Raw genomic sequence first — 14,317 nt, 5'->3', positions numbered from 1 at the left:
GCTTGATGTTGGGTGTCTGGAGAGATTAAGCTTGATGTTGGGTGTCTGGAGAGATGAAGCTTGATGTTGGGAGTCTGGAGAGATTAAGCTTGATGTTGGGTGTCTGGAGAGATGAAGCTTGATGTTGGGTGTCTGGAGAGATGAAACTTGATGTTGGGTGTCTGGAGAGATGAAGCTTGATGTTGGGAGTCTGGAGAGATTAAGCTTGATGTTGGGTGTCTGGAGAGATGAAGCTTGATGTTGGGTGTCTGGAGAGATTAAGCTTGATGTTGGGTGTCTGGAGAGATGAAGCTTGATGTTGGGTGTCTGGAGAGATGAAGCTTGATGTTGGGTGTCTGGAGAGATGAAGCTTGATGTTGGGTGTCTGGAGAGATGAAGCTTGATGTTGGGTGTCTGGAGAGATGAAACTTGATGTTGGGTGTCTGGAGAGATGAAGCTTGATGTTGGGTGTCTGGAGAGATTAAGCTTGATGTTGGGTGTCTGGAGAGATTAAGCTTGATGTTGGGTGTCTGGAGAGATTAAGCTTGATGTTGGGTGTCTGGAGAGATTAAGCTTGATGTTGGGTGTCTGGAGAGATGAAGCTTGATGTTGGGTGTCTGGAGAGATGAAGCTTGATGTTGGGTGTCTGGAGAGATTAAGCTTGATGTTGGGTGTCTGGAGAGATTAAGCTTGATGTTGGGTGTCTGGAGAGATTAAGCTTGATGTTGGGTGTCTGGAGAGATTAAGCTTGATGTTGGGTGTCTGGAGAGATTAAGCTTGATGTTGGGTGTCTGGAGAGATGAAGCTTGATGTTGGGTGTCTGGAGAGATTAAGCTTGATGTTGGGTGTCTGGAGAGATTAAACTTGATGTTGGGTGTCTGGAGAGATTAAGCTTGATGTTGGGTGTCTGGAGAGATTAAGCTTGATGTTGGGTGTCTGGAGAGATTAAGCTTGATGTTGGGTGTCTGGAGAGATGAAGCTTGATGTTGGGTGTCTGGAGAGATGAAGCTTGATGTTGGGTGTCTGGAGAGATTAAGCTTGATGTTGGGTGTCTGGAGAGATGAAGCTCAACACAAACATATCGTGTCTTATATGATCATCTCCATTGGTAGAGGAAATATGCCCAGATGGCTGGAATGGTTTTAACGATGTTCTCACGGAAATGGGGATTGTTTCATGCGAGGGCACCACATGCCTTCGAATGACCACCGGCTTTTAAGGTTTGGGTTTGTTATGTTTATTACAGGTATTATATATTTAAGCTTATCAGAAATTCCAAGATTTTTATCATCCAAATTGCCTAGCAAAATTTGAAAGCTTGAGATTTCACACATTGCCCTCAAAATCCTCTAACCCTGCCATATGTCCGCCTAATAATTCATGGTTGTTCTGAAACTAGAAAAACTCCTGTATCAAAGGTCAACGATACCTCATGAGAGAGATTACAGGGTTTTACAGTGAAACCTGTTTCATAACGTTCTGCTAAAAATAAACTCATCATACTACATAATATGTAGTATGATGAGTTTATTTTTTAGCAGAAAAACCTAACCCTATACATTAAATTACTAATTATAAACTGAGAAAGAAGCTTGTACAAACTGGAATAAAAATGGAGGCGCGCCACACTATTAACAGATACATTGTTCTAGAACTCATAAAGCTTTCAAGTTGGGAGCAAGTGTGTTCCTTGGAAAAGCAGTGTACGGAGACACAAATGGGGGCTGGCCATACACCTATATATATATATATATATATATATATATATCAGAGGAGGTTTTTCCAGTGAGGCATAGGAGGATGGTCCTCCTCTATTAGATTGGGGATTTTATATTAAAAAAAAATATATTAAAAAAATATATTTTTTATTTTTATTTTTATATTTTTCATTTTTCATATTTTTTTTTATAATAAAATATCAATCAAATGTGTTTTTTCTTATGTGCAGACGCTCATTTTTTCATTCATTATATAGCTCCATGCAGACGAGTCACTCTGGCTCTGGTCCCAGCATGGGGGAGGGGATTAAAAAACACCCGCCCTGTGGGCTTGATTTATTTGGTAATTTATCTAATGAAAAAATAAGATTGGTTGAAAAAGACTTGCAATTCACAGAAAACAGTGAGAGTGATGTGTTTTCCAACTAATCAGATTGAGGAGGAGGGGAGCTCTCCCTTAGCCCGTGAAACCAGGTGAAACCCTAATTGGTTGTTGTTTGATTGATAGATTGCTTGACATTGATTGACATTCTGTATTGTCCAATGCTGAATACGTCTGAAAATCGGCAACGTTGTTCCACTGGCTGGTCTGTGGTCATGCTGAATCAAGGAGGTGAAATCCACTGCTTGACCTGACAGGAAGGATTTACTGAGACAGTAGCAGCATATCATATTTCCCTCTTATTTTTATTTACTTTTTTATCAATCAGTAAGTGTTCACAAGCCAGACAGTCGTTGATATTGGATTACCACCAAAACGAGTTTCGAGTTGCGGGGAGACGATCTGCGCGATACGGGCTTTTTGCAATGTCAGAAAACTGGAATATTTGCAACGTCTCGACTGCAGCGTTTCCCCTACAGACAGCACGGATATTCAAGTAAGTCAATTGATTTCAAGTTATCCGAACCTTCTATTAAATTCGGCGTGGAAATGGTTCACCGAGCAGCGCTATTTTTGTCGTATTGAAGTTTCATCCTGTAATTTCTTATACTAAAACCCGCGAACTTTAGATTCACACATTTTTTTACTGAATTTGGCCTGTAAATCGATAGCTGACAGCGGGCTCAATTTTAAAGCTTGAGTGGTGATCTTTATATCATATGAAAGTAGAAGAAATAAGGAATCGATTGGGATGAAGCATGTCAACCTAGGATGTCGGGAAGGGGGGGTAAATAACGCTCCAAAGTTGATAACTAAATGAGTAGTGCAGCACTGTTCACAGGAAGACACACTCTCGTTCCAGATGCAATTAAGTGTAATTTAACGCTATTTGACAACAGTTTCGGCCATAGACTTTGTCAAGTATCATACAAACAGTGCAAGACAGCCATTATAAAGACAGGTTAGCTGATTGAATGGACAACACCTGTCTTGTGAAAGCACACCTGAGTGTGAGACATCATAGGATGAATCAAAACATTGATGTCACAGGTAGGCTGTATACCATAATATATCATGAATCTATGTGAATAAATAGATTTATATAAATAGTAATCACAGCCTAATGCATAGAGATAAATCCTGAAACCTTCTCGCAACAGTTCTAGCCTAAGCCAGTGGTTTTCAAAGTGGGGTCCCCAGCAAAAAGGGGGGATAATCTATTTTCACTATAATTCCATGCCATCCATAAGTAACACAATCTAAGATAGTGTAGAAGTGAGTAACTAGGCTAATTATAACCATAACAGCACAAATAATTGACAAAAATCTCGAAATAAATATACAGTATTTACTCTGAGAAATGAAATAATGAGAAAAGGAACAATTATTGATGGTTAAAACTGAATAATGACATCACAACAGTCTAATCCTAATGCTAATTTAAAATGAGATTTGGGCGTTTTGGGCAAAAACTGCTTGTGGGTGAGAGTATCAGCAGCAGAGCACACGTCATATTTTCCCTGGGACCGCCTCAGGTGCCAGGTGCTGTTCCGTCCTGTAGTCCTCTCACTGGGTGCTAATGCAATGCTCCTCACTGGGTGGAAAGCTAAGAGGCTTGACAGCATGGAAAACATGGCAAATACAAAAAAAAAGCCCACAAAAGGGGCGGCGAACTTCGGTCGCCGCACTAGCTTCCTCCCCTGGTTCCAAGCTCACCAGCCACCACTGATATATATATATATATATATATATATATATATATCTCACTCAAATTAAATAAAAACTACCTATCATATTCATATCATTTCTCACAACACCTGTGTTGCTGACCTTAATGTGCTAAATCAAGTGCTACTACACGCAGCAGTCCTTATACCGCCCTGCACTGGCTTGTCAAATCAATCACTGTAGAATTGCATCCTAAATCTTCTCTACATGGTTAATGAGGTGACATTGTCTCTTTCATGGCTGAAATGTACTTCCCATATTGACAGTACTCAATTGATTTAGTGTTGCTGATTCAGTCGGAGCTATGTTGCAGCCAAGTGCAGTTAAATCAACGGTCAGGGCCCAAAGATGGCTCGCACAAAGAAAACAACTGGTCCATTGTGACCATATTATAGTGTCAACGTCTTCTCAAGTCCTGCAATGGAGGCTGAAGAAAGCAATGCAGACTAGCTTGGTTAATTGCCTAAAAGGATAGGTGTCGTTGAGATTTGGCGTGCAAAACTTGGGATGGCCTGAGACTCTGATGGTGTGTATCCTGTCATCTGGTACTTAGGTCATTCGTGTGCTGCAGCTGTCTCGGTGTAGCATCTGATCTGTGGAAGCCTTACTTTGTTGATGAGGTGTTCAGTGACGACCTCCCGCAGGCCGGTGTACAGCTTCTCCCCGTGCTTGTGGAGCACCATCGTGTAGGCGTTCCTGTACAGCTCCTCGAAGCTCAGGCCGCTGTTGTTCTTCCTCTGGATCTCCTGGATGGCGTTCTTCAGAAGGTCCCAGATGTTGTTGACATACTTCTCATCCATCGTCATCTGCAACAGGCAGGCCAGTTCGGTTAGACGACCATCTCACCTCTGATTTTTTTGTACTAATGTGCCGGACGCCATCCCCTTACTTATTATTATTACTACTATTATTATTATTCTTTTAGACGGAATATCAAGCAATAGTGTGTATAAATGTATGAAAGTAGCAATACCGCTGCGGTAAATGAAAAGAGAAGAAAATTAAGACATTGTGATTAATTTCATCAGACGACAAGATCTGGGGTGTGCCATTGTACCAATGACCCAAAATATAAAATATCCTGCCAGAATTGAGTTATTGCATGCACCCAAACATCCCCTCCAAAAATCACAGGCAATGGAAACATCAATACAGTTTATGTTGAGTGTCACATTTTGCTGTGTGTTTTTCTGGCGGTGCTAATGTCTCTCTCTCTGGTTGAATCAGTGCCAATGGCAAAATCCTGGCAAGTCATGAAAACAAGATTCATATTTTTCTCCAAAGAAACAAATGCCACAACACTGTTGAAACAATACAGATTACTTGCGATTTTGGTTGGCTCTTTTTCAATTGGTTGAATTATGTTCCCCATTCTCTGCCCCCGATTTCCCTCTTCCCTGAAAATGTGTTCAATAAAGATGTAAGCTAACAAGATAATATTTTCAGAAGATTGGAATAATTTGAATTGAAAAACAAATTGTGTCTGGATTCCGGGACATGGTTTCTTGGACACACAATGTCCATTTGGGCACGTTTGTGTCCAAATGTCCAAACTTGATCCTGCTGCTCCATAGTACTCCCCCCCCCCCCCCCCCTCAATTATCTTTTTAACTGGGCCTCCATTACCATAGCAGCAACAAAAGCACCAGCCACATACCACTGCTAAAATTAGGGCTGCATGAATATGGCAAAAATTACAATCCTGATTATTATCCTGATCATGAACACGATTGCAATCATGCTTATTTGTCTCAGTTTCAACAAGAAAGACAAAACTCCACTTTTGCACCTGCGTGTAGACTTTTTTCAGTGCAGTAGTTCTCAAAGGAGCGGCAGCTAGGAAGTCTTGTTTTCACTCTTACTGTCTTATTGTGGTCTTTATGTGCAAAATGCAAGAAATAAAACTAAACAAACAAATGTAACTGACAATATGCATAGCAGCGTGTGTGTAGTGTCTCACAGGGACAGTTCCCCCTGAGGCAAACATTGCATAGAATCTTTACTTGTTTGTCATCATCTGGTATAAAACCAAAGTATGTCCAATCCAAACGTGACATACGATGATCCAGTTTTATAAACTAAAGCATGTTCAGACTCAGGAGACATTTGGCTGATCCATTGTTTTGCACTTTGCTCGTCAGTGTCTGTCTCTAGGTTTTTCCAAAGATGGCCGATGTGCGGTTTCTCTCTTTCTTTCTTAAATGCTTGAGATAAGGTCTGTGGTTAACAAACGTTTATGAAATAGTGAACTTTGTGTTCAGCAAGATAATCTTCACAAATGATGACCACTTATTATTTTCAAATCGTAATTTTTTTTTTCTTTACGTAATTTTCAGAAAATGCTTCAATGTTCAAAAGTCATAAAAGTGGTTCTCATTTGTGAAGATTATTTAGGTAAACACAAAGTTCAGTGTATAACCACCTTATTTCATGCATTTAACAGAAACCCCCATCGACTTTTACACACAGGAACCAGGAAGTGCAGGGACTTCTGGGTAAGCCTACAAAAATACCTCATACCTGCGGTACTCTATTTAACTCCTGTTTTGGTCAAAGTGGGTGCATATTCAAAGGTTGTGATTGGTCAGACATAATGGAAGTGCTTGATATACCACAACAGGACTTTCATGGGAATTGAAAAGACCCTATAACAAACGCTTCAATGTCACCTAATTACACCATAATTAACTGTGTAATCATCAAATCGGAAAATATACAATTAGCTACGATTAGCCTAATTGCGCAGCCAGCCCTATGTGAACTGTGATCCACAGCTTGGAATAAATCCCTCGTTGTCTCATTCGTTGATGTCCGCCCGGCTAAAGCTGACAGGCTCTCAGAGTGAGAGTGGCCAAAGAAAGAAACTCACTTTTTAGTCCGTGTTTAGATTACGGTACATGATGGAAGTAATGGAGCGGCAAACAATAAACTATGCTGATTGAGAAGCTCAAAGGTAATAAGTTCCTAGACGTCACAGACAGACCCCCCCCCCCCCCACATTAACATTTACTAGCTAACATTTGATTCACAGCCCTATGTTAGTTACTGCTTATGTGGCCACTGGCCAGCTCTTGATTTGTGGATGTCTGCCTCCATTATGGAGACTGAAACAGCCTCTCAGAAGAACTTGGCTATATATCTCATAGGATTTTAACCCCCGTTTTCTGTCAATCTTTGCAATCACTTAATTAGGGCTAAACTGGCACACAGTCTAATGATCTTCATGAAGGGTCTCAATTAAAAGGATAATGAACAAGTATGAATAAACACTAACGGAAGGCATTGAGGGCAGAGTTCTATACTGCGGTCGATAACTGGGGCGGAAAATTAACACATCTCGTATGCTTTTCCCCTATTGGCTCTCACATTGAGTGGAGAAAAAAAGGCTTGATTAGTGAGCTTTTGGTCAGGGGGACCCCATCCCGTAACTAAAAGGTCTGAGGTTTGATTCCTGACCTGGCTAATTTCTCCATCAACAGTCACGGGTCCTGTGGAAGAGAAGGAGGCCCTGCCTGCTCACTGCAAGTTGCTCTAACCTCCTAACTGATAAGAGCAACCAGTGTAGGAAATTTAAAAAAAATGTTTTTGGGTCAACTTTTGCCCCCACTGTCTAAAACCTGGGGGCATTTACTAAATTGTGGGGGCACTTTAAAAAATAGCAATTAGTGCATAAAGTTGCTAAAGCATAGTGTGAACAACAGCGCTGTTTGTGTGAGTGTGTTGTGTTCTTCATTGTTGTCTTCTGGCAACCCGCTTGCAGGTGCTGAGTGTGTGTTAGAGATGGACAAAAGAAAGAATGTATTTATTTTACCACCGGTGTCAAATAAATACACTCAACTTGGAGCCTTGCAGTGTGCGAGCTTTCTTTTTCTTTTGTCAGATTCTGCCTCGAGCTCTGCACCTGCCCCATTCAGGTTTGGATGTGCGTGTCTCTACTTTGTCTCATGTGTGTTATAGATGCAAATTTAATTAATTGAATGCAAATAAAAGGATCAAAATAACAGTTTTTAGGGGCATTCCTACACTGAGAGCAACATTGTAAACTCTAAGGAATATAAGCCAATATCAACACATCTGTAATATCTGTAAGGCCAGCCAACAGGTGAGTCAACTTGGTTAAGCCTTTTGGGACCAATCTTGCGGTCAACATCCGGCCTGTTGACAGTGTTGTTGTTCCACAATGCTGGGGAGTGGGGATGCTATGCGTTACGCCAAACTCAATACAAAAACCTGTCCGTTTTACTGGTTATCTTCTTGCTTGTCACTAAGTGCACCTAACTGCTATAACATGACTTTAGACGTCTTATGAATCATTGGGGTCTTTTGTATACTAAAAGGCACTCGATCTCGACTCTGGAATAACTACCTTTTCCGAGTGACATCACTGATGATGACATCACTTCTGTCACAAATCGTGACTGACACTGCCCGGACAGACAGGGCCCACTTAGCCAATTTTAACTAAATAAAAGAGAAGATTCAGATTAAAAACCTCAGCCTAAGAAGCTCAGACCACGTCAGTGTCATTATATGTACTTGTTTGTTCATACAGTTCATGTCCGCGCTCATTGTTTTGACTTGTTGTGTACCCCCACTTCCGGTTGCGTGATGTCAGGGTGTCCCCACGAATGACTTGTGTGTAAAGCTGTCATTATCGTCTGAATGCTCTACTCTACTATTGCTGTAACTGCCAACCACACACATTCCTGAGTAGGAGATTTCTCAACTACAGCACGGCCACAAATTGTGAATTCTTCATTAGCCATTTATGTAGGTTGCGTTACCTGCGTATAAGCTTACAATCGCCAGACAAAGGTTGGCAGCTTAGATTTTGTATTATGTCTAAGAATAGATTGTTTTATTTACTTTCCATTGTGGGGTAGTAAGTGAAAAAGATATTATCAGTCCATAGCTGGACTGATAATGAGGACTGGGTACTTGGTTCTCTGATCAAACCCACCTCTTGTAAAGCTTCATTCTTACAGGCTTCCCAATAGCCAGGCAAAAAGACATGTCGTGTCTGCCAAAAGATGTGAAAAACGTGCGTGTTCCTCAGGGTAGCTGACTGTGAGGAGGAGCGGTTTGTGCTCCTTCTCACCAGACAAGCCCAAACACATGCATGTCAACTCAAGAGGTTGCTCCATGTCAGGGCCGGGCCACATTCAACAGGCTCATAGAAATTAGCATCTCAAATTAACACCAGATAATGTGGCTGAGAGACTTTTCACTCTAGCTATGGTGCACAACTTCAAATCCATTTCTCACCGATGAGAATCTGAGCAAAAATACTGGCTGATATGTGATCATATATTCAGCCTGTAACAGGCAGGCTGAAATGGCATGTTATGTGAAAGTGAAATTGGGTCAGGTCTAAATTAGGTCCTTCTAACGAGTGGCAGACAAAGGGAGTGACAGGTGGATGGGGGGAAAAGACCTATGAACACTGCAATAATAAAAACAAAGACAGCTTCGGACGATCACTGTAGCGTTAGCCTGGTTGATACGAACCATAAACTGGGTTAGCTAGTTCACTTTACGTTAGCACATCGCTACGGCTACCTTGCACACAAACGTTACTGCAGGTTCTCCCCTCCCAGGCAGGTGGAAATCCAGTTGGCATTTGACATAATGCACGTAAGGTTATTGTAAGATTCACACTAACGTACACAAATATGGCATTCATTTGATAAAGAACGCCAAAAAGCAGTCAAAACAACAAGTGTCAGGATGGAACAAGTGCTAACGTTGGCTAGTCACTCAGCAAGTATGTCGACAAATCCAATTTACTTAGCGAGTTGTGAGAAAAGGGACAATGAAACGTGATTAATAAACGCCTTGCTGACCTAGTAACGTTAGATAACTAACAAACCAGCCAGTTACGTACTAGTAAAGAGTCGCACCAACAGGACATTTGACGCCTACAGTTTGTTTACGAACAAGCAGGCCAACATGTCTTCTGCTCAGCTGGTTGTTAGCCTGCTAGCATGTTAGCCAGCAGCTAAAGGACCACGGTGATCGCGTCGCCGCCTGCCGGGCAGACGGAGCACCTATCGCGGTGTGCACTTACAGGAAAGGCCCGTATCCTCATCTTGGTGTCCTTCTTGGTGCCGCCTTTGCTGAGATTGGACATGGTTAGCTTAGTCCGTGTGCTCTGTATTCACATGAAAGTGTTCTCCAGGCAGGGACAGGGACGTCTACTGGTTATGGAGCGGCCGATGGGGCTTTCACTCGACCTTCCTCGCAGGTCCGTGTCCCTGCGCCGCAAGTTTATTGTTGACAGCCAAATGCCAAATCCGATAGTTCTTCACACAGCAATGGCGGACTACCTGCTGCAGTTCTCATTGCGCAGAGCTCACGCACTTCAACTCGCGCGAGAAACAAATCATTTGGAACCACATATCAATTTTGAGTCATATATCATCAATATCATCTCGAGTTTTAAAGGTGCTATCAACAATAAGTAGTGTCGCACTCCCCCCCCCGGGGCTCGGAAACAGAACAGAAAACAGAAAAAAAATATCAACACAGAGGTAAACAAGAAAATTCATATGGAAATTGGATTTTTTTTAAATCACACACACACACACACACACACACACACACACACACACACACACACACACACACACACACACACACACACACACACACACACACACCTCATTCTCATCCTCAGTATTGTATCTTATCTCATTGGAAAGCATTTCCCTTTACAATGAAGCCACATTTGTATGGATCATGCATTTGTGGGATGAGCAGCACAGCTGTCATGTGGTTTGGTCCCAACCCCGTTGGCGCCGCTGTCGGCTACATGGACAATGGAACCTGAACATGTGGAGGAATGTCATGTTCAGTGATGAGTCCAGGTTCTGTCTGTGGAAGTTGGATGGGAGGGTCAAAGTATGGAGATGGCATGGAGAACGCTCTGATTGTTGCATCGATCGAGTAAGAGCTTTTGGTGGGGGGCATATATCATGGTGTGGGGCGGCATCTCCATCACTGGCAAAACAAGGCTTGTCACCATAGAAGGCTATCTCAATACAGTAAGATATCAGGAGTCAGGACGAGATTCTGCAGCCAGTGGTGATTCCACAATACTGTATCTCCACAATCTGGGACCTAGCTCCATCCTCCAAGATGACAATGCTCGCCCCCACAGAGCTGAGCCAGGGTTATTATCACAGACTATACCTCCACAATGTGGGAGTAGAGAGAACGGAATGGCCTGGCTGGCCGCCTGCCCACAGCCCACACCTCCACCCAAATATTGAACAGGTGAGAGTGACCAACGCAGAGTTTTGTAGATGTACCAACAGGAGAATGCACTGTTTGACATTTCACTAAGTCGTGACCAAACCGCATAATCAGCTGTGCTGCTCATCACATGATGCATGATCCATACAAACTAGAAAGCGTCCCTGGCTGGCTCGCCCGCTGAACTGGCAGCGCTCATCCTACCGTGCCTCGTTGGTTTGCCCTCGAGGTCGCAGACGCAGCTCGACCTCGCTTCGCGCCTGCGCAGGCGCAGTGGTGTGCCGCGCCGCGCCACCTTGTTATAATAGTAGGATAGTAGGATGTGGCCTCATTGTAAAGGGAAATGAACAGGCTTTTAAGATAAGATACAATGCTGAGGATACTCTAGCAACATAGGTAATGATCGCCCAAACACAAATTTCCAAACTTTTTCTTTTTAGGTATTTATTATTTATTATAGGAAAAGTGATACTTTTATTCCACACCTTTCTAAAAGCTCAGTGGATGTATTCTTTTGTCAAAAGTATGTCTACAAAGTATGTCTACATACAAATGTTATCAATACAATAGTACCTTTAATGTTTCCATCGCACACACACACTAACATTTGCTCAGTTATTAGAGCATGGTATTAACACTAACAGCTAGGGGCTCAATTCCTAAAAATGTATGTGATACTGTAAACTTAGTGTCCACCAACTGGCACATCATGTTATGAATTCATGCAAGTTAGGCACTTTGTAATCAAACATCCACCAAAGTACATCTATTATTTCTGTACTGCAATAATTCTGAGTAGTCCTTGACTTACTGTCTCATTATCCATTTGACACCCTGGGTGGCAACAGAGAAGAGGTTGGAGCTTCTGTTGTCACTGCTGGCCTGATGAGATTCCATAATGTGACACTGAAGTCAAGGCAATTATTCACGTTTGTGATGTCATTATTCCCAGATTCTCATACAGTAGGCTACCCCTCAGCTGTGGGGGTGGGTTGCTTGTTATTAGAAGTGTCATTTGTGTGGGGGCATGGTGGTGCAGTGGTAAGCGCCGTTGCCTCACAGCTAGAAGGTCCTGGGTTCGATTCCCACCTGGGACGCTGTGGGCGCTGAAGGAGTGCGTACCTGTCCGCATGTCCTCGAGTGCCCGGGTGGGGTCGTCAAAAGGGCCTTTCTGTGTGGAGTTTGCATGTTCTCCCCATGCCCCCTGGGGGTTTCCTTCATATAGGAACCCCTTCACCAAAACATGCAATATCCTGTTCGCTGATGTGGTGCCTCCTGTGGTCGTTAGGTGCGCCTGTTCGGAGTTGAGGGGAACTTGTTGGAATAGCGTGATCCTCCCACGTGCTATGTCCTACCGGTGAAGCTTCCCCTGTCAGGTGAAAAGAAGCGGCTGGCTAACTGCCAATGTCTCAGAGGAAGCATGGAGCCAGTTTCGTCTCTCCCCAGATCGGCAGAGGGTGGAGCAGCAACCAGGCTAAATAAATTAAATTAGCACTAACGGGGGATAAAAAATGGGATAAAAAAAATCATCATTTGTAATCATGTGCATGGGGCTGGACAAGTTGTGTCATGATGGTCATGGGGATCTTTCTCTATCGACGTGTCACATTGTGGTTCTTGTATCACGTTGGATGGCCAAGTTGATGTTCATCTCGGTAGCTTGTCGTCACCAGCAGCAGAGTTGCATGATGTTAAAATGTCTTCTTGTCATCACGCCGTGAGTCCACTGAAGGACAAGAACCGATAATGTGCCATTGTACTTTGAATGCCCAGCTCTTTGTAATGGTGCAATAGAAACTGTTGTATCACTTGGAGATGTTTCCAGACCAACAAACGAGTACAATTTCTGAGGACAGAGCCGTTGTAGAGATGGTGAAACTGTGCTACACAGAGAGTATGGTGTGTTGTGCCGATTTAGAGAGACAACTTATTACAGGAATCGAGAAGCCTTTCAACAGATTTATTCAGGAAAAAAAGTAATTCATTTGTTTTCCTTCCAAAATGCCATTATATCTGGAGAGGAACTTGACCACCGCCGCTTAAAAAAACCCAACAACTTTTTTCTTATATTAAGATGATTGGTTTCAGTCCTCAGGATATGCATAATTTAGTTTGGGTTTTTACTCATGGTCAAATATCATATGTATACCAGAAATACACAAATTGTTTGATTCATCCCCTCTGTCTAGAAATCTAAGCTTGGGGTTGTTCAAAAATGGCATGAAAAAAAGAGAGGATGCAACCACTTCAAATACATTAAAGAATTGAAATACTTCCCATTGTAATAATGACAGACACTCAAGTAACACTTGTTTAAACTTTGATATTTACAGCAATTATATATTTGCCACTTCTTCTTTTCTTTTTACAATTGTCACAGGCAGTGTTGTAGTCAAGTCACTATATATCTCGAGCCCAAGTCGACTCTCGGGTCCAAGTCACCAAAGGAGAGTCCGAGTCAAGTCCCATACCTGAGTCCGGGTCCGGAGTTAGCCTACTGAACATGAGCGTGAACATGCATGCAGGTAGAACACACGTGCCTGCCCTCACACAACATTTAAGAATGTCACAGTATCAGTATACAGTAGCTATCAATACAAAAACAACAAAAAACAGTCTTTATCAATTAACAAGTCTGAGTCCTCGTCTCCGACTTCCCAGTCTGAATGCATGAATGTTCGAGTCCAGTCAGACTCAGACTCGACTACAACAGTGGTTACAGGTGATCATTATGATATCATTACATCACAGGTTAGAATCCTGCCATTCTGTGATGGTGGGGAATAGATCGTCACTTCCTGGACAAGCAGCAAGTTCAGAAGGGCTCATAATTGATTAGTAAAAAAAAAAAAGTTGAGGATGAACCTTTCCCTCACCCCAACCTTAACTTTCCTCACAGCCACGCTTAACTTCAACCTTAGACAGAGAAGAAGAAACATATTTGATACATTTACTTGTGTCACTTTGCGGCTTGGCCAGGAAGTAGAAATCATTTGATTGGCACATAAGCCCTGACTTGCTAAAACAAACAAACATATAAACGGACAGATTTACACCCAGTATAGAAAATTGTCCGAGGCCTAGACTCTCAAAAGCATCTTATAGCACTAAAATTGCCTTAGTCCATTGACTTTTTCAATGGAACTAACACAATATAACACATGCTTCTGGGAAATCACACCTACGGTAATAATTTAATGACAGGCATAGTTATTTACATAGGGGTCTATGCATCATCACAGAGGCAGACACTTCA

At 42.4% G+C, this 14,317-nt stretch overlaps 1 protein-coding gene across 1 annotated transcript in view; it reads right to left on the bottom strand.

Moving 5' to 3' along the window:
• cul3b (cullin 3b) overlaps positions 1-10,107 on the bottom strand; it is a 36,863-nt gene extending 26,756 nt beyond the window's left edge. Inside the window, exons 1-2 of the mRNA XM_083637151.1 lie at positions 9,875-10,107; positions 4,416-4,613 (exon numbers count right to left, since the gene is read on the bottom strand). Of these exons, the coding sequence (XP_083493277.1) occupies positions 4,416-4,613; positions 9,875-9,937 (261 nt within the window). The 5' untranslated portion in view covers positions 9,938-10,107. The remainder of the gene's footprint in view (positions 1-4,415; positions 4,614-9,874) is intronic.
• Positions 10,108-14,317: the final 4,210 nt, after the last annotated feature.

Source organism: Poromitra crassiceps (genome assembly GCF_964638095.1).
Source record: "Poromitra crassiceps genome assembly, chromosome: 5".
Classification (NCBI taxonomy): domain Eukaryota; kingdom Metazoa; phylum Chordata; class Actinopteri; order Beryciformes; family Melamphaidae; genus Poromitra; species Poromitra crassiceps.
The sequence above is the reverse complement of the archived record's forward strand: the minus strand, read 5'-3'. Positions and strand labels throughout refer to the sequence as shown.